At 31.4% G+C, this 25,138-nt stretch overlaps 1 protein-coding gene across 1 annotated transcript; it reads right to left on the bottom strand.

Annotated features, from left to right (window-relative positions):
* Positions 1-104: 104 nt before the first annotated feature.
* Positions 105-18,411, bottom strand: LOC130629283 (uncharacterized). Its single transcript, XM_057442429.1, has 10 exons — positions 18,226-18,411; positions 13,206-13,475; positions 9,706-9,884; positions 8,653-8,685; positions 7,429-7,591; positions 7,234-7,298; positions 5,247-5,451; positions 3,865-3,973; positions 3,552-3,582; positions 105-2,728 (listed from the first exon to the last, which is right to left on the bottom strand). The coding sequence occupies exons 1-10, from the start codon at positions 18,284-18,286 to the stop codon at positions 2,648-2,650; spliced, it is 1,197 nt and encodes a 398-aa protein (XP_057298412.1). The 5' UTR covers positions 18,287-18,411; the 3' UTR covers positions 105-2,647.
* Between the last annotated feature and the right edge of the window lie 6,727 nt (positions 18,412-25,138).

The following is a 25,138-nucleotide window of genomic DNA, read 5'->3' on the forward strand; positions in this document are numbered from 1 at the left end:
GCAACAACAATCAAGAACAACAAAGACAGCAACAACAGACTTCATTTTAAGTTGAAATCAACTATGTCAATAAAGGTAAATGTAAACAAACAAAACAAAAATGATTTATTTATTTATTTTATGTTTGTTATAATTATTAGTCTTAAAAAATCATCAGTTTGAAATAAAGTACAAGTGCAACCAGAACATTCAACTATAATTGAAAACCTTTCCCTTTTGCCTGAAATGTGGCATCCAATTTATTAGATTTATATAAATCACTTTTACTTTTGGTTTTAAAGAAACAAATCATGATCCTTTAATGTTTATTTGTTGACAAAAAACAGCGGAAAGAAATACATAATCGAAAATTGTGATTTTACTTTCAATTATTCAGATAGCAAGCCGTCAAACAGAAACAATAAAAATATAATATAATTATAATAGCTAAAGTAAATATAAATTAAGAAAATTTTACAAAAGTTCATAAATTATTTATTAGCAATTTCAATATCAAGAGAATAGACAAAGCTTGGTTCCACTATGTTAAAACACCTTGATTACAATAATGTATTATTAGTCTGTTGTTGATCTTTCAGATCAGACATTTATTCTATAAAACATAATCATACTTAAAATTTAGAAAACTAACAGACACAACATTTGGTGCTATAGGTATAAGAAATGAAGGTATGAAAAAAGGGGAGTCTCATTGGCTTAGCAGTCAAAAGCAGCTTTAGTTTAAAACTTGCTTCAAACTAAAGTAAAAAATGGTAATTTGAATTTTGTCCTATTTTGACAGACATACTGATTTTTCAATTAAATATTATTGAACCTCTCAAAACTAGGTAAATTGTGGTAAAAGATTTGAAAATTTGGGCCTGGAGCCCAGGTTTTTTATACAAAAGAAAATAAGCATTAGTTTTAATATCACAAATAAATGGTATAACAGTGTTTCTACACACAATGACTAAGACAGATTTTTCTCGATTAAATAGGTTTATAAAGATCCCTTTTGGTTTGACAGGAATTTTCTACTCTCTTATAAGTAGCAAGTAATATCGCACAGTGCTGAGAAAAATATGAGAATGTATTTTGGCTAACATATTTCATAAGCCGTTAGTCAAAAACTAAAATATCTATTTCAATCAGGATTTATGAAGTTCTATGTTCAATGTTCAAAAGCAAATGAAGTTATTAATATATAGGATTATGTGCTTTCATTTATGATAATTTTTTTGAATTTAATATAAAATCGCAAAATCTGCAATGTACTATAATATAACCCTTAAGGTATACAACCTCGTAAAGTTAGTCCTAATGTTTTCTGGAGTGAAGAGTACAGGCCCTATACGCAAAAAAATGAATAATTGAACTGCGATTATGTTTGCTTATAAAAATAGTTCACTTTCATATAAGGAAACAACTATGGCACAAATTTATTGACACTCAACAATTTAATAAGCAATAAAAAAGGGGGTAATCTTTTTCCATTAAAAAATAGTAAAAATTGTTTTCGATTCATTAAAATATAATAAATGTTTCAATTAAATTGTAAAAAAAACTACATACAAATTATATAATATAGAAGTAATATACAAACAGCAGAAAAAAAAGATGTTCTAATTAGCAAGCCCGAAAACATTAAAAGTGACAGTATACAAAAATAGTTAAATATAATATACAAGAAAAATTTAAAAAAAGTTTTACAAGATTCAATCAGTATGAAAATATAACTTTTAAATTTTTTGTGCAATCAATTTACAACTTGTTAACTGTTTCAAAACCCATTTAGCCAGTATTATTATACCCATTTTTGATAGGAATAACAGTCAACAATTTGATTCATGTCATTCTTTTCAAAAAACAAACCAAAAAAACAGACTAATCTGAAAATAATTTCTTCTCAATTCTTTAAAATAAATAAACTATTAAACAACGTGACAGTTTAAATCGCAAAAGAGTATTACTTTGTCAATACTCTGCAGCTGATAAGTAAACAACCTTTTCCACAAATTCATCATTACTATGCCAGTTAAAATCAGTACTGCTTAAGATTTTGGATCTAACAATAACATAACATCATACAACGGCTGTAAACGTTGACAAGTTGTGAGTGCGTGTTACATACGAAATTCAGGCCGCCTTTTCACTAATCATGCTTAGGTTTGTATTTATTTCGTTTCGGCTTTAAGTGTGAGCATGTGTAACAAAATCTGGTTAATGTTAATGCAAGTTCTTTATGTGACAGTTAACAAATGTGATTACATATATCTGTTTAGAATTTCCTTGAAATGAACTGGAAAAAAACTTTCCATTCTTTATCAGTAATTTTTCATTTAGTAAATTTAGAATAGATTTTACCAACAGTTTATGAATTCGCTTTCACTTCTGGGTCACTTGTGTCAAGAAATTTTCATTCTATCTTCCATACGTAAGCTAATAATTTTTTATTGTACCTAGCCAATGTACCAAGAGGACATTCAACTTGTAGTGTCTCTTTAAGTAACTTTTGAAACAAATTGGTTAAAAGTTTAAACCAGTTTTTACTTTGTCAACAATGTTGCTTTAGCTTGGAAATATACAGTACTTTATGGAAAATTGCCTTCTTTTTTCTGAAAGTGTAAAACCTTTTTCAGTCCTGTATGCTTTTAAGTAATGCTACACTTTATAATTCGCTTGTCGGGAAATCATGGTTTAAACATTCTGCCAGATTCTGTATCGATGATGTGTGTGACCTTGGTTGAATCTATAAAACAAAAAAAGAGTAAAAAAGTTATTTACGAGTCATCTTTATCTTAAAAGGTTCTTCTATTTTACAAAACTTGTAAGGATTTTGACAAAAAATTATTATGCACAAATTATGTCATATTGACCCAATTGTCTATATTATCTTTTACCTTAATTTCAGATTCCATTCAAATGATGTATTCTGTCATTATACCAAAAACATTGGCAAAAAACTGGTAAGCGTTGTGAAGGGTTTGCAATGCTTGCATAATTCAAAAGTTTTCAAAATATTTATACTGCATTCACAATATATTTTGTTGGGCATACAGGAAAAAATGAGACCCATCCCAGCCAAATTTTAAATTCAAAGGAGGGACTTTTCACTAGACTTTGTTTTATGCAATGTTTGGGTTATGCCTAAAAAGGATAGAGATAGATACGAAAATACTAAGAAATTTACATGAAAGTAAAAATGGCAAATGTTTTTCCAAATTCACTATGGAACAAACAATGGTAAAAACATACAAAGAATTAGTCACTGTACGGAACACGTTTCTCATACGCCGAAACATTGTTCTGGTCTTGTTAGTATTTGAACTTAAAAAAAATTAAGCTGTATGCCAGGTCCCACCCTCTATAGTTTCAAGATCTAAGGTCCTACTTTTCCTATATGCCATCACGTTGGTAGTAACATCGAATCAAGTATGAACTTTCTGCTGATTGACACTTAAAAAAGACATATAATCCACCCAAAAAACAGTAATGTCTTTTACTAAACTTATGTTCCTTGACATTTAGGTTTCAATTTATATTCACACACATTTTTTACTATTTTGACTCACCACTTCATCTTCTTGATCCACATCCTCTTCACTAAAACAAAACCAAACATTACATTTACAATACAAACTTACACATAATTGCATGTAAATTTTACACTAACACTAGTACGTTTAGTTTTGTCTTTGCTCTTTTTTATGCCATGTATTCAATCTTAATCCTGCATTCAGGGTCCCATGCATGTGGCTTCCGTTGACTCATAAACTCTTACAAATTGGCAATTGGGAACTCATACAGCAAAGATGAAAAATAAAGCAATTTTTTTTTGAATGTTCACAAATTCCTTAATGCTTTAGAATGCATATATAAACATACCAGCAATTACACTTTTTCCATATGACAAGAAAAACACCAATCATGGTTAGGATTGCCATGACACTAATTGCAATAACATAGATTGGTTTCATTTCATCTGAAAGTGGTCCTAAATTAAAATCTTAGTTGAGAACATGGCATGCACTGGAGGTGGAAATAAATAACACATGAGAAAACCAGACAATAACAAGCTAAACATAAATACGAAAGCGAATTGATAATAACAGCTTTATTTTTGATTTTTTTTATAAGAACATTGCTGAGACAAGCTAAACAACTAAGACAAGCTAAAAAACTCCTACATTTTGGGTTGAAATTTAGTCAATTGTCGAGCCAGCATGCTTGCGTAGTTGTTTTATGATTTTTGGACAAAGTTTAACATTTTTTAATTGCAATTTAAATTTATTTGGTATCTGAACACAACGTTTGTGACCCAATGCCTTGGTAAAAAAGAAGACCAGTACGAAAAGGTCAGGGCAAGGTTAAATAAAACAATAAGTACCCAGTGAGCAAAACTGCACAAAAACATTGCTTAATCGTCTTTGTGAATGGAATATTTTCAGCAATGCTTTTATTATGGATTTAGGACTTTTTTAATTTATTTATTTTTATTTATTTATTTATTACTTATTTAAAGTCAATTTATAAAAAAATTTAAATCAACTAAAAAAACCAAAATAAAAAAAATAAAAAAAAATCACATAATGCTCAAAAAAACTGGGTTACATATTTTGTATGAGCAATCAGTACCCTTCGAGGACGGTATGGAACAAAAAAAACTGAAAAGCGAAGGAGAGTTTTTGAGGTAAGATGGGACAGACTTCCATAATAAGCAAAGAAAAAGCTGGTTAGATTTTAACTGGCTACTGTTTGTGCTAGTGTGGAGAAAAGCAACATTTAAGAAATGCATGCCATAACTATTTTTCAATTGTTGTGAAATTTTTTCCTGTGCTTTGTCTTAATATATTGATATCTTTTTTTCTGAAGTGTTTCTTCTTCTTTTTTTGACTTGCTGAGTTTTGATTGAATAATTCTCCAATGGCAAAGCAACATAATTTACACTTCAACAAAAATCATAAAAGCGACCTTGATTCCAGTAAAACAGATAATTTTCATTACCACAAATGTAAAATTGACTAGGTATTCATCCTCTTTGAGTGAATTAGCTGCAAAGAGTTTGAGAACTTCCGAGTTTAAAATCACAACAAAACATAATGAGTTCACAACGCTATTCTTAATAAAGTTGCTATAATTGTTGTCTCCTATTCCTTTCGCCAGATTCCTTGCTTAAAAAACAGTTTAAATAAGGAAATTATTTTTTGCATAGGCTTATAAACAATTAGATATATAAAAACCATCAATACCATTAAAAAAATAATTACCTTGAATGCAAGTACTGTTTTTAGAAAGAGATGTACAACCAGTGTTTGAACAGGCACGAATACTAATTGTTAACTTTTCATCGCTGCTAATCACCCTGCTGTATCCGTTTGTATTTGATTTGGCATTTATTTTTTTTTTATCTCCTTGACCAATGTGTAACACGAAGTGTGTGATATTGCCCCTTTTCTCAGACATACTGGGTTTCTAAAAAAAGTATCCTGAAATAATCGTGATTTTTAACTTTGACTGCTTTGGTATGAACTGTAGCCAGCACATATTTTGTGTTTAAAATAAAATTGCCAGCATTTCAACTACTTTGATATCAACTAGGTTGGTCTGCATAATTTAACTGTTTTTGTATCAACCAGGTTGGTCTGGATATTATAACTGCTTTGATATCAACTAGGCTGGTCTGCATAATTTAACTGTTTTTGTATCAACCATGTTGGTCTGGATATTTTAACTGCTTTGATATCAACTAGGCTGGTCTGCATAATTTAACTGTTTTTGTAACAACCAGGTTGGTCTGGATATTTTAACTGCTTTGATATCAACTAGGCTGGTCTGCATAATTTAACTGCTTTTATATGAGCTAGGTTGGTGTTCATATTACAGTTTTGAAATGAACTAGATAGGCCTACCAATAATTTTTTGCACCTGAAGCTTCAATGATTTTGCTTGCGCAAAGGATCGTGAAACGAAAAAATTTGAAAAAAAGTAAAAAAACTCCTTTGCCTGTGTACACTGTTCAGGGGGCTGCTGTTTTGGTGCAGGGAACAATCATAGTATAAGCTGCAGCAATGTTCAGGGTTGGTAATTTTAATTCATGTATGAATAAGTCGTAAGTGGAGTCATTGATTAAACTGTGTAACTACTTGTGGAACAAACAATAATGTATATGTAAATGAAATTATGAAAAGTTGAACGGCAGCTGAAGGGATATGTATCCCACAATAGACAATGAATCATGAAAATCATTACTCAAAATAACATTTTGTCATTGTCAATATTATTTTACTTTTATTCATTTTATTTATATTCTTAAAAAGACAACTAAACCTGACAATCATAAGATCAAAACTTCTAAATCCCTGGTGATACAAACATCATTGTCACATGCCCCGAGTTTATTAATCATTTCGATTCTATTGTGAAAAAAGTAACCAATGGAAGCCTATTCACAGCCAACTTGTACATACTAACTAATCCACCAGCTCCTGACCGAGAAAATAAATGCAGACTAAGACATCGTAAGACATCATAACACAGCCCCTTCGTAGTTGGTAAAACAGATTACAGCTGACACCTAGCCATGCGATCCTTCACCACTGCAGAGGTAAACACAAATGCTGATGAGACACATAAAATAAGTCTGCAATAATTGCACTTACACATGGTATAGAAAATATGCTATAATCGCACTTACAAATTACACAGAAAATATAACATTGATTCCATTTAAATTATTTTTTAATTTATTTGAACAAAGCATAGTTGTTCCTGGGTCAAATGATGTTTTTTAAGGGGGGGGGTCATACATTTCTTCTTTTTTAGTCCTTTATAAATGTGGTTGTGGAATTATAATAAAATTCTTAGACAGTTTAAATAGACATGAATGGGTCTATAAGCTCTTGTATACAGGGGTGGTAGTCCATAAGCATCCACTAAATCGATCTTTTTATCTTTGTATTCACCTATCTTCTACTTCCCTTCTGCCAATAATCCAAAGTGTTGGTATTCATAATGGACAGATAAATTAAAATCCATAGTTTTAAATCTTTATAAATACTCAATTTAAATAAAGGTGGCATGCAAAAATAGGCTTAATATTAATATTGGCTCATCTATTATCTCATGTCTCAGAATTCAATGTTTTTTGCATGCACGAGGGTGATTTCTCTTCTCTTGTTGATAGGCCTGTGTCTGCATACTTTAACTGCAAACTGAACCAACTTCTATTAATGAAGATAAAAAAAACTAAATTACCTGCCAAGAAACAAATACACCATCTTTTTTTGCCTCACAATTTATCAGTGGTTGCACTTTTGGTTCTGTAACAGAAATTCAAAACTTATACATTATAATGGAAAACGGACGTTAAGCCGAGAATGATGATGATGATGATACATTATAAGTTATTTCTTTTTTTATTCATTTTTTTTATAGCTAAAATTGCCATACCTTCACTTTTCGTTGTAAAAGTTATCTTTTCTGACCATTTTGTCCAATACTGGGATGTTCCAATTCTACCTGGTTCATCTCGAGTTCGAAACTTCACACTGTAGGTGTATGTGTGGTAAGGTTTTAAATTACTAATCTCTCGACTGCATAAATACACATTACTCTAAATATTGTAATTAAAATTTCACAGTTTTAACAAAAATAAAAGACTCAAGGATCACTTTGAATTAAAAAACAATGTATTGTAATGTAACATGCATCCATCCATAACATGCATCCATTGAATGGGAAACAAGGAAAAAATTTTTAAATTTATATCAAAAATAGTTTGGTAATTTCCAGACATTAGTCTTCAAATTATTAGAATTTTCAGGCAAATTACAGACTTTTCCAGACAAATTGCAAATTGCAGACAATTTTACCAGACCTACCAACCATGTTCGTATGGTCTGGTAAAAAGTTGTTAAAAAATCTACTTTTAAAGGAAAATTGAGGGGGCGTGTAATTCCATCCATTTTCAAGTTATTTGACCTCATTAATTTCAAAAATGCTATTGACACCAGTCGGAATGCATTGACAATGTGTGGTAATGTCAAAGAACTTAAAAAATAAGGCATGCTTTTTTGTCTACTTCAAAGGAAAATAAACACAACCCTTATGCTTATTACAGAAACAGACCCAGTTAGTGTATTATAAAATCCCTTTATTTTATCAAATGATTTGTTTAAGTCAATAAAAATGTAAACAAAACTTCTGTAAAATAAGAAACATTTTTATAGAGGATGTTTTTATAGGCGCTTTTAAAGACAATTGCAAATATATAATTAACAGATAGACACATCATCAGCTTTCAGGTGCAATGAAATGGCTCAGCTGGATGAACATTGGGAGGGATGAATGGGGATGGGGTGGAAATTAGCAGCTCAGTTATTATCTCATTTTTCAGAATTGTGTGCAGCTTTGCAATCACTTGCTCTTTATTGATAGGCCTGATATTAGAATTTGAGTAGCATTTTGCACAGAAATCTGATGTTAGACGTCAGAGGTGATATATGTCTAATTTCATACCCAATAATTATCACTTTTTTGACGTTATTGTATAATCAATGTCAATAATTTAATTATAATCATGACTTTAAGGTCAGTTCCCTATACAAGTGGATACTTTCAAAGGAAAATGAACTAATTGCAGCCCCCCGTTAAACAAGTTAAAAAGAATTTTACCAGTGACAAATCATCCAGTTTATTACAACCAGCCTAAAAGAAAAAAATGTAATAACAAAATATGAAAATAGACGTTAACAAAAATGTTTATGTATGTTTTTTAAAAATAAAAAGAACTATTTACTTTCCAAGATGTTCTGTACTCATATGGTTAGTTATCGTTTTGTGATACTAATGTTGGGATTCTTTTTAAAAATTATGTTGACTGCTACCAATGCATTATACTCACACTAAGTGGGACTCCCAAGTGACCCAAAAAAGTTATAAGAACGTCAGCAAAAAATTGAGAGGCCTGGGAGGAGCAAACAAGTGTCATTTTGGCAAAAATTTATGTTACTCAATTCACCTTTATAACAGTTATGCATTGTTAAAGTTTTTTGAAGTTTTGTTTTTTATTATTTCAATTAAAATGTTAACAAATTTCAAAACTACCTTTGAAAAACCTAAATGCATTATTCTATTCTTAATCTTTTTTCATACGTGTAAACGTGAGCATATATACAGGGCAAATAATAACATTCCTCAAGTTTACTGAAAGTTAAAAAAAAATATTTCAGTTTTATTATTTTAGTTAACTCCTGGTCTTATCCTAATTCGATATCAGGGGCTAATTCAGGTCAATTTAGACACCGTCATACCAATTTTTTAACGATATTTTACTTATTTTACTAATTTTAGTATGTATACACAGGACACAGTGTTTTAAATACTGAAAATGTTTTTATCCTGTATAAATATTCATTATAAATAAATAAATGAATGAATGAATGAATGAATGAATGAATGAAGAAACAAACAAACAAACAAACAAACAAACAAACAAACAAACAAATAAATAAATAATCTGCGATGCCATCACATATTCTTTTCTTATCATGAAGAATGTGATAGGATTTTGGGTCATGTGCACCGTGCATGATACACAATCATGATGGTAAGTGTGCTGAGACCCGTACTGTGTACTATCTGTAGTAATATAGAAATTATCTAGGACAGCATTTACAACAAGACATAGTGAAATTCTTTAAAGTTATAAAAAAGTTTTTAACTCACTTGTTGCATGTTAAAGGGGCTTGTTAAACCACATACATGGTCAGATGATGTGCAATTCTCTTTGAAGTCATAAAATGTAGTACCATATTGACAGTTTCCATTCCATGTACTCTTCCATTTAAGAGTTACATATGTTTTTCCAATTTGATCAACTATCACTTTTGCTGGATCGTGCAGAACTTAAAAGAAGAATATCAGTTGACTTTCAAAACTGAAATTTATTGGCAAAATTTATTGAAATATTTTATCATCATCATCATCATTCTCGGCTTAATGTCCGTTTTCCATGCTAGCATGGATTGGACGGGGTATATTAATGACCCTCTTCCAATCTGATCTAGACTGTGTTAGATCTAAACTTAACTTCCTCTGTATCAAATCTGTCCTTATAACCTCCTGCCAAGTCTTTCTCGGTCTGTCTCTGGGCTTTGCCCAAGAACTATAAAGTCTCTACACTTTCTTACCCAATGACCCCCCTCCATTCTTTCCAAGTGCCCCAGCCAATTCAATCTTCCTATCTGGATAACATCTTTAATTCTATGGATACTTAGCCTGCTTCTTAATTCATCTGAACTTTTTCCCCATTCTCATATCATTCCTTTCTAAACGGTCAAGATCTTCCTGCTTCACTGACCATGTCTCACTACCGTACAGCATAACACTTCTTACACAGGCCTCATACAACCTACCTTTTAACTCAATTGACAAGACTCTGCTAGTCAATAAAGGAAGTAACTCTCTGAACTTTTTCCAAGCAGAACCTATCCTGCAAGTAACACTTCTTCCAACACCCCCTTCACTGCCCAACATATCACCTGAGTAACAGAAGTTCTCAACTATCTCTAGCGAGCCACTGTTGTACATCATTGAAGCTGGAAATGCTTCATTCTCTATAATCTAACCTTTGCAACGCTTGCATACAAACTGAATGTAGTTCTTAACCTTCCACCCACCAATACTACTGCACTTCTTATGTACCCAATGCTTGCAAGTCTAAAAAATTGAGTTACTACCAACCCCTTTCCTGCAAACTCCACAAGGCCATTTTCCAACTACAAGGTTACACTTGGCTGCAATGCTACTAATCACGACTTTAGACTTAGCTGTGTTCACCCTTAGGCCTTTCTCTTCTAGTCTTTTCTTCCACTTCTCAAACTTTTCAACCAATTCTTCCATTGACTCTGCAATTTAAATAATAATTTAGACGGCGGTATTTTTCTTCTCCTCCTCCTACTTCTTCTTCAACCGATTTTTCAAGCGATTGTTGTAATGTCACGACTTTTAAAGTCCAACCTGATCCCATGACCTAGCGCTACGCTGGCTGTGTGCGTATCTTGATATTCTTGAACTTGGGAAAGAATGAAGACTGCGTTACAAATTTAATCACAAATATTGTTATAGACTGGTGTTTTAATATTATTTAATTTGCTATGCTAGATAGTACTTCAAATTTTCATTTCCAGTTACGATTTTAACGAGGCGGGTTTTATTCAACTAAACTGAGCTCTGGGGGTTAAGGTACAAGTCGTTCCTTTCGAGGGATCGAGTTCAAACACGCCATATTGATTATACTCCAGCTTGTTCACCAAGCTGCAAAGCAAAGTTTTGAAGAGAAATATTTGGTTGGGTTAGTCTAATTATTTAATGCCTAAACTTCAGTTCTATCAATGTTAAGATATTTTCTTCATTGTATCTATGTTTTCATGTTAAGATGAAAATATCATCACAAGATTTTAGCCAGAAACGTAGATTTAAAAAAGGTAGCATTCTGCTGAAACCAGATAGCTGTAGCTAGCCTCATTTATTCTTATTTTTTAAAGTTTGGTATTTGGTATATTACACCAGAAACACCATAATGTTGTGCGCCTCACTCGATTTACGACACTATACTAAAGCACTCCACCTGAATGTGTAGCACAGTTTATGGTTCATATTAATCGCTCTTCCAGGGGGGTGGGGGGGGGGTCAACGCTGGGTAACACAGTTACTGGTGGCTTAACGAGACGTTTCGACTCTGGTTCCCCGGGCTAGTCTAAATTTTATTACTATGGATTTGCATTTTGGATATAGTCTCTTGTTAATTATGAACTGATGAACGTAGTCATAACCTTTTTGTTTCTTTTGTCTACTTTTATTTCTTTTTTGTTTTTAAACTTGTAGGATCCAACTTTTGGTCAAATCGTATATTTTAAACATTTTTAGGAATGTCGCAGATATAATAAAACATTTCTGAAATATCGCTACACCACTAGCAATAATATTTAATAAATTGCTATGCTTAAACGTCTTCGTTTCTTTCTTATGAATGTTAAGTGTAGCTCAGTATTGTATAAGTATTAATTTTCACAGATTACTTTTTGTACATTTAGGAAGACCTAATTCTGGTATAATTTTAAAATTTTAAAGATCCATGATGAGTTGCGTTACAGTGGTGTATTGTTGAGAAAACATATTCAATGGAGATGGGGTGACCAACAAAAAAGGTGCTAATGCAGTCATTCTGTAGGGCTACATTCGGGGTGCGATGCAGGGCCCCAGGTAGTATTATTAAAAAAATATAAAACAAATAAATACACTATAAATGTTTAAAGATATACCAATAACATAAAAATTTTATTTTTTTAAAACAGTGGAAATAAATCAAAAATTAAAACTTTAAAAAATTCAAGCAATTTGTTTAGTTTAGAAGAAGAATCTGAAATCTTTTAGCCTGTACGGGCTTTTCATTTAGTTTAGATTTTTCACATAGCATTAATCACCACAATTTTATGGAAGACATTTCTCCATTTTAAGGAAGGCCATCAAAAGCACATGATACAGTGAAAGTATTATCATGTTTGGCAAAGGGAACAGTTTTTCATCTGACAAAAAAGAATATTAAATAGATAGACTAAAATGGAACCGATTTCCCCTTTTAAACCTTACATTCTCTTTAACCGTTCTTTAAAGGCAAACATATCAGCATTTCAAGCTCATGAGAGGCAATCCATGGTGTATTGACTACTGTCCAACGAACATGCTTTTTTAATCTCAATTTTATAAAGATGAGAAAGAACTTCAGTATTAATACAAAATAGAATTTTTAAAAAGTAATGTTTTTGCTATTATTTTTATTTCGTTTACTTACCCACTGATGCTTGTTTACAGTCACACCAGTTTTTTCTCTACCAAAAAATATCATGCATGTTAGTAACTTCCGAAACAAAATATTTTCATCAACACTGCCTGAAAAACCTTAACTAATGATCACAAGATTATAGAATATTCATACATACTTTAATGAGCAACTTAAACCCAAAGCTAGCATATTTGTTTACATATTTTTGCATAATTAATGTGTCCCCTAGTGCATACCTAGTGAATTTAACTTAAAATTTAAAATGTACACTAAGTTGTTAGCTTAATACCAAACAAATTTGCTAACAAAAGAAAAAAAATTGGTTCGAAAACATTTCATATTGTGTGGATACTACATACAAATGCAACTATTAAGAAAGTACCTTTATATTTGAAGGATGGAGACAAAAGTCTGGTTCCATTTTTCAGTCTCTCTTTTACGACAAAGTTAAAGTCACTTCCAACATAATATTGTCTGTATGCGCAATACCCAGTGCACAATGTTGCATTTCTGGTTGAGCATTTTTCTCCTCGTATAGTGTCGGTTCTTATGGACAGCTTGCTATCATTTGCACAAGTTTTATTGAAATAAATGTAGAGATTTGAACATTTGGACAGTCGTTTTAATCCTACTGAAGTTATGATAAGGTTTGCTGAAAATTAAGAAAAGTTGGAAATAAAGTATATGAAACACACAATAGAAATATTGTAAAAATAAAAAATATCTAAAAATAGTTTCTTACAAATGACTAAAATATTGTAAAACAATTCTAAGTAAAATATCATGCCCCTGGAGCACATTGTCATTAGCATAAAAATTTAATTAGTATTAAATTATAATAAAGAAAGCTTCTGCTATAAATTTATTTATTACAAACCGAAAAGCCCGTGGAAAAATCCACTTAGGCAGAAGCACAACAGAAATTTGTCTTATTCAGGTTCAAGATGGTGCATAGTTACTCATGCAAAAGATGATGTCAGTTATTTCCCCCCCTTTTAGAGTTATTAGGCATCAAACCTAAAATGCCAGTTTAAGTGCATTGACATTGTGATGTTTGGCAGTTAACAAATAAGACATACAGTCAGCTTGTACTACCCAAACGGGATAGTATTCTTAATATTTCATAAAACATCCACTATAAAACTATTGTCATTTACAAAACATTGAACTTGGGTTGACGTCTACACATTAATTGGTCAAACCATTGCATTGCAATTTTAAATTTAACTTTATTTAACTTGGAAATGGTAAGAAATAATTGACATGATCTTTTGCGTGGGTAAATGGAATCGGACCATTTTCCCGAAGCAGGGTCAATTCACCTGTTTTGGAACAGACAGATTAATGACTTCGTTAAAAAAAAGACATGACCCTATACATTTCCTTTATCACCATTTTAAGCTCTATGCAACAAAGAGAACAGGTTAAAAATTTATTTCAAAAAATTCTACATAGCAATTCTTTTCTAATGCAAAAAAATTTCTTTTGCATTGTCCTTTTGCAAAAGTTCATTTTTCTATGGGCTTATCAACTAGTATAATTATAAGAAGAAAAAACTTTGGTGCAGTGATAAGTATAAAACTCTTGCAATTTTCAAATCTTACATATATTCCATGAACACTTTTCTTACTTAATTAACCTTTACTTTTTACCCCCTAATTTATTACTTAAGTTAGGTAGAAAGACAATGAAAAATATTGTTTATTTGAATTTTGATGACGTCAGCAATGATCCATCCATACACATGTTGCCAAGAATATGTATAGGATAATGTGCTTTTGATGAAGGATTGAAAAGATATTGGGCTTTAAAGTTTTTTGATAACGTTATTAACCCATCTGTTCAAAAGGCGTTAGTTGACCTAGCTTTAGGAAACTACCCCTCCAATCAAAATCCTTATAATCAGGAAAAGAAAATAACCCATATGTGATGCTCTCTAGGGAAATTGACGAATACGAATTTCGTTTTTTTGAAAATACGAAGTTTGTATTTAAAATATGCATATTTTCAAATACGCAATTCGTATTAAAAAATACATATTTCCAAAATACAGTGTAGATTTAAAATTCGAAAACATAAAAAGTAAGGGATCGTCTCGATTTTCATCATATAAGAATTGTTTCATTATTTTTTTTACATTGTCTCACAATCTATTATGAAATGAATTAAATGTTTTATATTTTTTTCACGAAACGATTATATAATTTACTACGGAAAATAAAAAGATGTTGAAGCAATTTTGTAAAAAAAAGTTTGAAACAATTTGATACGATTGTCAAAATATTGAAAGTAATAAGATGCTAAAGGTGCATAATGCATTATTGAAACGAATTTTGGAATAAATGAACTAATTAAAAACCAATTAAACTTGTGAAATATAAACTTGTCTTTCATTTAAAAAGTTTCCGCAATCATAATCGTAATCGTAAAAACAAGAAAATTGTAATAACAATAAAACATTATGAAGATATAAAGTTGCCGTATTTCACTCTAAAATGACGAGGAAACATCCCTGTGAAGCTCTTAAATTGCCGTATTGCATCCTAAAATGATGAGAAAACGTCCCTGTGAGGCTTCAAAGTTGCCGCATTTCATCCTAAATTAACAAAAAAGGTCCCTGCGAAGCTTTAAAGTCGTCGTATTCCTTTCTAAAATGACGAGAAAACGTCCCTGTGAAGCTCTAAAGTTGCCGTATTTCATTATAAAGTGACAAGAAAACGTCCCTGCGAAGCTTTAAAGTTTCGTATTATCATTCTAATATGACGAGAAAACGTCCCGGCGAAGCTCTAAAGTATTTCATTCTAAAGTGAAGAAAAAACGTCCCTGTGAAATCATTGAGCCAATTAAAAAACCTAAAACAAACTTATAAAATTGAGTAAATTTTCTATTCAGTTTATTCAACCACTCACTTGATACAGGTAAAATTTTTAAAAATACGAAATTCTATTTTTAAAAATTGAATGTTAACCTACTGTTCATGTTTAGACAGTAAAACTAATTACAATAGTCTTGGATGGGCTGTTTGGTGCAGATCTGATACATTGATACAATGCTGCGTTTCTGTTGTGTTTAATGATTGTTGCATTTACTCAAGTCAGAGCTACAACTATTATCAGGTTTTAAAAAATACGAAATTCATATTTTGTATTTTTCAAAAAAACAAAATACGAATTTCATATTTTTAAAAATAGAATATTTAAAATACAAAACCCGTATTTTTTAATACGAAACTTCCGTATTTTGTATTTTTTAATACAAAAATGTATATATGTCAATAACAAGAATTGCAATTTGATGTGATAATGACTAGAGTTCAAGCCGAAAGCTTATCTACAAAAACCCTTTGTATTTTGTTAATTTTTAATAACTGATGTAAGGATTATACTTTGAACTTAAAACATGAAACACAACTGTTTTTTTTAGGGGAATTATTCTGTAAATTTGGGCATGTTGGTACCCTGATTTTTTGATTTTTTCGGATCTTACCCAAAAAATAGGAAATCGTATTTTAGGCGATTTTTGGCATTGTTCTCATATGATATGTAAACCTAAAGATATGTGGCAGTAACCTTTTTAAAATTTGAAAACACATTTTTTACATAATTAGTTACTAAGAGTTATTTTGAGACCTTATATTTCCATATTTGTTTTTGTTATGACACTCTTACACGATTTTATATCTATATTACTATTATCTTTCATCATATATATTCATTTTATCAATTCCTCTTTAAACTAAAACATTGTAAGTAATTGACTCTGCTGAATATATTTCCTGTTCTACACACTTGTAAAATTATGAAGAAAGAATTGGCATAATTATTAAACACGGCACAAAACATTATTTTTATAGCACTGGGCTGCGCAAACTCCAACTTACGGCAGTAGTTTCCTTTTTCTTTACAATTTTAAGACATGTAGGCATGCGGTAATAGATCTGCATATTTTTCTTTCAACAACATTTTATGCAACAAAGGGTGCTGCTTAAAAAACTTTCAAAAAAACAAAAGCCTATTGTTACGAAAGTATAAATGAACAAACTCTGCATACATAATAAACCCAAAGCTTATTTAAAAACATTAGCTGATGAAAAATCACAAGGTTGTAAAAATTGGAGCTCGTAAAAGCTGAGTTTTTTTACTATTTATTATATTTATTATATTACTTATTCAACTGGAAATTTCTGCTGATTTAGCAAATTTAGAAAATAAGTCAAATGTATTATCGTATGTGAAAAAAGGGCCATCTTTTCAAGAAGTAGCAAAGAAAATTGCATACATAACAGTGCAGTTGTTTGGATAGCTAAAAAATATCAACTTTTCAAATGCTTGTAGCAATAGGAAATGTGCAATTAAAAACCAAACGCACCAGTGTTAATCAAATTTTTGACATTGTTTTTTAATCAGTTTAGTTATAGTAAAAATTTCCTATATTAAGGTCGCTTTTTGGAAAATTCCAAAAATTTTTAAGAAAGAAAATACTAAGCTTTCTACTAATATAACAAACAATTCCCATCCCAAATGTATTAATATTGGGAAAAAATATTTTTCTTCCAATAAATATGATTAAAGAAAAAAATCTTAATACAAACACAAGTGAGTAAGTTAACACCTAAAAATTATGCAAAGGTTGCTAAAAATGTTTAAATGTCTTATTCTCTGACTTGATTTTGTAGAAGCATGATGTATCAAGTTCCTTTTCCAAAGGTAAGAAAGCTCTGAGGAATAACGTTACAGCTTTTGTACTCCTTCCACCAGGGGCTGTCACGTTTTTTTGATTATCTACAAAGTTATTTCTTTATGGCATTAAACAAGAAAAAAATACAATTTTTTTATGATATAACAATTTTTTATTTGACTTTTAAATGGTGTTATTTTACTTTTATGAAAATAAAGACATTTAGGGAAACATGCTTAAAGAATTTAAAGTGTCTTAATAGCACTTTTCTCCATTAAAAATAAACTTAAAATATCACAATTTTTATAATTAGATTGACATCAATGTTTTAAATCAATTTTATGAAACTATTGCAGTGCAATTATAACGTTAAAGCCTAACAAACAGTGGAAATAATTTGACGTTATCTCCTGTATGGGTAACTAGGAACCAAAATGGAACTGATTATCTAAAGCTGAGTCAACCCAACTGTAAAAAAACTTTTTTGTATTGACAGGTCATTTCTGACGTCATCAGAGGATTTAATTCAAACCAATTTTTTTCTTATATTATGAGATAGAATTTACGCATTGTATATAACAAAATTAGTTTTTATTAACTAAAAATTGGCTCGTACTTGAACAAACAAGAGCATTCGCATGCCTTTTTATTACCACATTGACCCTTAAAATGTTAAAAAAGGTAAAAAATAAAACCAAGCTTATGATTAATTCTAATGTACTTACCATCTATATTTATCACAAAACAAACAACCAGCAGACATATTGTAGAGCCATGAAGCTGCATGCTTTGCTAACACATGATAAGGAATCTCTGAAGTATAAACATTTTATAAAAGTCTAAGAACTTTTTGCCACGTCAGCATCATACATTGTTTTGCTTTCTATATATAACAGATGATATGAATCACAATGATATAATGCTTTTAAACATAATATAAAGAATATATAATAACCATTTTATTAAGAATAATAATATTGCTTTTCTCTCTTACTTGCATATACTTAGAAAGGACTAAGCGTATTTAATATCAAAATAGAAAGTGAAACTACGACATAAAAGCAAATGGAATTAAAAGAAAACGAAACAAACATATTTATACAAAATTTTATTAACTATACTTTTAGCTCTTATCTTCTTTATTTAGAATGGTTTGAGTGCTTTATAAAGTTTTTAGATTTTATACTTCAGTATAACAGATAAAAAAATTGAAAGCTCTTTTAACACCAGTTTTTTAAGACATGCATTCAAACTTTATTAATGAGATACTATTCTTAAGCTTGTGGAAAATCCATGAGAATTTATCTATTGGAAAAATCCAAGGGAATTCACCAGTTGGAAAATCCATGGAAATTTGCTTACCATCCACAGCTACCATCTTTGGTTCAAAGATAGACAGTAAAAATTATAAATAGAAGTTGAGTTAAAATAAAAAGCATGTTATGATCACAAATTGTTTCCCATTTTAAGAAACCAAAAAAATTCACTTCTTCAGGAAAATTTAAATATTCTTCAGATGGAAACATTTGTCTAACTTTTTAGTTGGTCGTAGTAAGCAATTATGCATGTAAATTAAACAATTTTCAGCAGAAAACATTTACACCAAGCACTTAATATGAAAGTTATCAGTATTGTACATACATAAAAAAGATTAAAACACTTTGTGTGAATACCGTCAAACAAAACTAATCAAAACATATCTTCAATGCCTTTACTCGAAACACCTTTCAGGCTTCATTCCAGATATGGTAAAAAAGTGCTTTACAGATTTTAAAAACAATATTTGTCAAGGCTAAACAACCGGAAGATTCTTTTTTTCAAAATGTTTTCGACCACTAGCAACGTCCAGAAAAACGAAAAGAAGTTGTTGGACGTATGGAACAACATCCCTTCAAATATTTAGAAAACCAGCAACACTTTTATTATGATTATCATAAAGCTTGACAACCATTTTCTTTCGAAAAAGTGTGCCCCCATTGTGATTACTAAAAATAACTATCTGGTTTAAAGGTCTTGTATCTGTCTAAGACATTGAAGTATTTCATAAAAAGGTATGTAGAATAAAGGTAGCGGTATGGTAAATTACAACTTTTCTGTATAAAGCATTTTTGCAACTTTCCTTTTAAAAAAACATAAAAGTACATATGTACTTGTTAACAAAAGTTTGTTCTACAATATTATGAAAAAAAAATTAAAATGTTGTAACAAAAAAAACCAAAGTCTTAAAAAGTGGGTGTGGCCAATTGTGAAGGGATTAGTCTCAAAAGTATACCAGTTTACAAAAAAAAAATGTCCACATCTTCAGCATAGTCTGAATTTAAATTGCGTGTCTCATTTTTTCTCAACTTTCATGGTTTTGAAAATATGCCGTATAACATCTACATAAGATCATAAAAATAACACTCAATTTTTTTGCCTTTTTCTTTCAATTACTCTTAAATCCAAATTAGCTGACGAAAAATTAAAATAAGACACGCAAGTAGAGATCAAACACTTGTGAAGCCGGAAACAAAAGTTTCAGGACGTCATCTAATGTATTTTTGAGACAGATCCTTTTTAAGAAGAGTTGGCAACCAAAAATTTTATGTAAAAATTATTCAGAGATATTTATTAGCAAAGTTTTTTCTTTCAACCTGTGATTGTTTACAAGAAATTGAAAAGAGAATATTTAATTATTCATTAGTTATTTAGGGTGAACTTGCAGAACTCTTATTCAACATTTTTTTTTGCATAAGAATGCCCCCGTCATAATAAAACAAAATAAATAAATCTCAAATCATTTGTTTCTAATATGATGATGTTTTTTCTCACGTCAGGGGGTTTTAGGGTGAAATATGCATATCAATGTTTAATGTTGTTTCCATTTTTGTTTTGTGAAAATATTTGTTACAATAAGAATATAAAAATGGCAAAAGCAAATAAAACACTGCAGAAAAAAACCAGCTATATTATATAATTTGATTTTTCTCCAGTGCTTTTTGACTCGCTTATATCTCACACTTTTTTGCATAAATATTGCGTAAACAGAAAATTCTGAAAATGTTGAAAAAAATAAAAATGCTGAAGGTCAGATTATTTTTAGTAAACGTGAGTCATAACTATGAAATATTTAATCGCCAGAACAAAGACATATGAAGTGAAACATTTTGTAACGCTAAATCCTTCAATTTGAGGAAACATTTTGGAATAAAATTTAGTTCATTGGAAAGAGGTAATTATTTACCATACCGCTACCTTAAAGTGAAAAGGTACAGGTAAAACAAATTGCCTAAACTTGCACTTATCTTTCTTGCTACAATTGTGCTTTTTTGCAGTTTAAGCCTAAAAATGTGTTAACTTACAGGAGTTGTGAGGCTAATATACAAGCGAGCATTAACAAGCAAGGCAAGGCAGCGGGGGGTCTTGGGGGATTTATATGATCTGAGAAACCTTGAAATGTGTTAAGATCTCAATTTAATTTTTCAGTGGTGGAAAGATTTTAGAAAGAACAGAAGGCATGCAAAACATAGCAAATGAACAAATAATTATAAATCAAACACAAGAATTAACAATTCAAGGCAGTTTATAACACAATTCAAAATGGCAGTCATGCGTGGTGTGATCGATCATCATTAATAAAGACCAGGAAGAGAATAATGACCGAGCACGAGGGTAAAATAAACAAAAAAGTAAGTCATGTGCCAAATCCAACTGACCGTAATTTGACCCCTGACTTAGGGTTTTGGAAAAGACAGAAACGTTCCTATATGTTATTCTAACTTAAAAATAAAAACAAAAAATGTGCTTCTTTTGTTTATTTTAGTCAACTTTACGTATAGAGAGTTAAAAATGCCACAAAATCAGAGTCTATTTTTAATTATGATCTAAGTCATCTTAATTTTTTGTTACAATACTGTAAACTTTTATAATATTTTTTCTATTATACAATAATATCTATATTAATAAATGCTTCTTTATTACAAGCATTAAATTCACAGCAGATAAACTATCGTACATTTGTCCACATGAATATTGACATAATTTCTAAAATGTCAAGTTCACAAAATATTTCTTTGTCATGATTTTGCTATAAACAAGAGTTTTTAAAAACTGTGACATGATGCAATAAAATGAATTACAGGTCAACATTTTTTTTCAAATAGCAAAAAAATACAAGAGAGATGACACATAACAACCATATTAAACATAAAAGAATGTAAACAAAAGAAACACATCCTCAAGTTTCTTTATACAATTCTAGTGTAGTGTTTGTTTCTGGTAAAAGATAAATTTTTTATGTCATAGGGAACAGAAATGACTTCACACATCCAGGAAATAAGCCATTTTTCCAATTGTGCCATGGTAGGTGGAGAGCTGCCTTGTCGAGTTTGAAGGAAGTGGTTAGTAGTAACTCAATCATTTGTCAGACTTATAAGCATTGGGTACATCATTAGTGCAGTGGTATGTAAGAAAGGTTAAGAGTTGACCTTAACAACAATTTACATACAAACTAATTGTATGTAAATTGTTATAAAGGTGAGATTACAGACAACAAAGATTTTCAAGTACAACAGTGGCTTGTTAGAGATATTTAAAAAACTTAATACTTAGGTGATATGTCGTGAAGGGATTGTTGAAAGGAGTGTTAGTTACTACCAGGATAGGTTTGAAAATGTTTAGAGAGTTACTTCCTTTGCTGACTAATAAAAGGAATTGTAGATAAGGTAAAAAGCAGGTGGTATAAGACCTATAAAAAATTTGTTATGCTGTAGGGTATGCAGATCTTGATCATTTGGAAAGGAATAATATGCAACGTTAAAATGTAGCACCAATTTTGAAACACAAAAAGTTCATGTGGGCTTAGAAGCAGGGAGGCCTTGATATGAAGATAAGTCAGTTGGGACACTTGGAAAGCATAGAGGGTGACAATTGGGTATGAAATTATGCAGACGTGATAGTTCATGAGGCTTTCAGTAGCAGTGATATATATTTCATGTGGATATACTATGTCAATTGTTTCGAGGGAAGGGCGATTATAGCAGAGTTTCCTCTCTTTTTGCAAGGAATTTTTTTAATAGCAAATTTTGGGAAATTTTGGACAATTTAGTTGTTTTTTAAAATTTTTTAGAAGAATTTAAATTAGTAAAGTGTAACTTAGAATCACGAGAATGAATGTCAAAGAAATTGTAGAGGGAGGATGGATTGGACTGAGCAGATTTCATTTACACATCAGCTTAGGCATATATAAATATTTTGGACTTATAATTCACAAAAGAAATCTGATAGAAATCAATTTTGAAAAATTGATGTTCCCTAAAAATTTAGCAGATTTTTGGGAGATTTTTTAGGGGTATTTCTTTTTTAGGAAGCGTGGAAACCATGTGTAGAGTTGAAAGCTCCGTTTAAAGCTCCCGTTTAAAGCATCTTTTGAAATTTAAGCCCAAGCAGACAGCAGCCTTGGATGGTGAACAAACCTATGACCTTTTGGACATGGGTTAAACATTCTACTGACTGAGCTATCCACCCCTAATGAATTCTTTCTTCTGTCAAAGAATGGCAAAGTTTTTTTTAGATAAAATCTAACATTAAAATGCTGACAGTATATATAAAAAACATAAACATTTTGAGTTTAGGCTGTTTTTCAGCATTTTGTTTGAAAGAGTGAGTTAAATTTTTTACTTGGACAGGAGAGGGGTGGCATGAAATTGATTCTTATATTCTAGTCTGCAAGACACTGCATTGTCACCTATTTAGCTGCAAAAGCATCTTGATCCAATACTTAGGACCTTGAATAATTGTTTTTACCTTTTAAGGTTTTATTTTGAGGTGAAGGGTCTCCTTAAGAGACAAGAGAGGAGTTGAACGTCCTCCACCATACCTTAGTTTAAAGGGGCGATTGTGGAAGTCCCATGAAATGCCACATAGTGATGGTGTCACTTTAAAAAACACCCAGTCCGGTCTGTGAACGGTTGGCGCTAGGAAGGGCATCCAGCTGTAAAACAATGCCAAAACTCTTTATTAATGGCCGTAAGAATAGTTGATCAGACAAACTGCGTAAACGGGGCTGGAACTCTAAGGAGTGAAGGTGTCGCGCACGGTAGGACAGATGTCAGATGTGAGCATCGTCAGACCGTTACCCAGCTATCACATCACAAAGTAGATAACACTAGGTTGAGGATGGCTAGTGTAAATGTTGGTACTCTGAGAGGTAGAGCAGGTGAAGTAGTTGAAATGTTAGAACGTAGATCTGTTGATATGTGTTGTGTTCAGGAAGTTAGGTGGAGAGGAGCTTCAGTGAGATTTGTGGAAGGTAGGAGGGCAAGGTATAAGCTTTTTTGGATTGGTAATAGTGATGGATATGGAGGAGTTGGCATATTCGTTGCGGAGAAGTGGGTAGAAAAAGTAATAGATGTTATGCGTGTTAATAGTCGTATTATAGTGATAAAGTTTTTGATAGGTAATAGGATTGTCACTTTTCTGTCAGTTTATGCTCCACAGTGTGGACTCAGTGAGGAAGATAAAGATAAGTTTTATGATGAGTTAATAGCAGTCACATCAAAGTTTGGAGACACTGAACTTGTCATGGTGGGCGGCGACTTTAATGGTCATGTTGGGAGGTCATCTGAAGGTTATAGAGGTGTGCATGGAGGCTATGGATTTGGGAGCAGAAATAAGGAAGGGGAGAGATTGCTTGAGTTTGGAATGGCAACAGACATGGTGGTTTGCAACACATCATTTAGTAAGAGACAGAGTAGGCTGATAACATATGAGTCAGGTGGTTGTAAGACACAGATAGATTACTTTTTGGTTAGAAAGTCAGACAAGAAAGTGGTGAAGGACGTGAAAGTTATATCGGGGGAAGAGTGTGTTTCCCAGCATAGGTTGCTGGTTTGTGATATTATCTTGAAGAGTGTTAAAGAAGCCAAGGGAAAGTACAGGCCCCGTCGAAAAGTCTGGAAGCTGAAGGAAGAGATTGTAGCAAGACAATTTAGTGCAAAAGTTCAGCAGTTAGCCTACAATAGTCAATGTGATAGTGACAATGTTGAAAGTACTTGGACTAATTTGAAGAATTGTCTTCTAGAAGCTTCTGATGATACCTGTGGGTGGACGAAAGGACCAGCTAGACATAGACAGACCTGGTGGTGGAATAATGAGGTTGACCAGTGTATAAAGGAAAAGAGGAAACTTTGGAAAGAGTGGAAGTCAGGTGGTAGTAAAAATATTTACTTAGAAGCTAAGCGTCGCGCTCGTACAGCAGTGTATAAGGCAAAATCAGAAGCAGAGAGAAACAGATTTGCAGATGTGTTAAGAAGGGAAGACCAGCTCAATGAGGTATTCAAGATAGCAAAGCAAATGAAGAAGACTAATCAAGATATTGTAGGTGAGAAGTGTATACGTAATGATGAAGGTGTTTTGGCTAGCACAGAGGAGGAGAAAAGGGTAGCTTGGAAGAATCATTATCAGAGGTTGCTAACACTGAGTTTGATTGGGACGAGGATAATTTGTCTGATGATGATGTCGTAGAAGGGCCAGCTATGCAGATCAAGACAGAATGGGTAGTGGAGGCTATTAGGAAATTGAAGATTGGCAAGGCTGCAGGAGTATCAGGTATTGTTGCAGAGATGGTAAAAGCATCTGGATATATTGGAGTTGAGCTTA

This window comes from Hydractinia symbiolongicarpus, chromosome 15 (genome assembly GCF_029227915.1).
Source record: "Hydractinia symbiolongicarpus strain clone_291-10 chromosome 15, HSymV2.1, whole genome shotgun sequence".
Lineage (NCBI taxonomy): Eukaryota > Metazoa > Cnidaria > Hydrozoa > Anthoathecata > Hydractiniidae > Hydractinia > Hydractinia symbiolongicarpus.

What these genes read in the sequence shown, in the direction of transcription:
- LOC130629283 (XM_057442429.1), bottom strand. Translation starts at nt 18,286, where the DNA reads ATGCAGCTTCATGGCTCTACAATATGTCTGCTGGTTGTTTGTTTTGTG. An exon ending in AACTGGATGATTTGTCACTG is followed by an intron (nt 7,592 to 8,652) that starts GTAAAATTCTTT and finishes TACAATATTTAG; the next exon opens with AGTAATGTGTATTTATGCAG. An exon ending in GTGTATTTGTTTCTTGGCAG is followed by an intron (nt 5,452 to 7,233) that starts GTAATTTAGTTT and finishes TACTTTTTTTAG; the next exon opens with AAACCCAGTATGTCTGAGAA.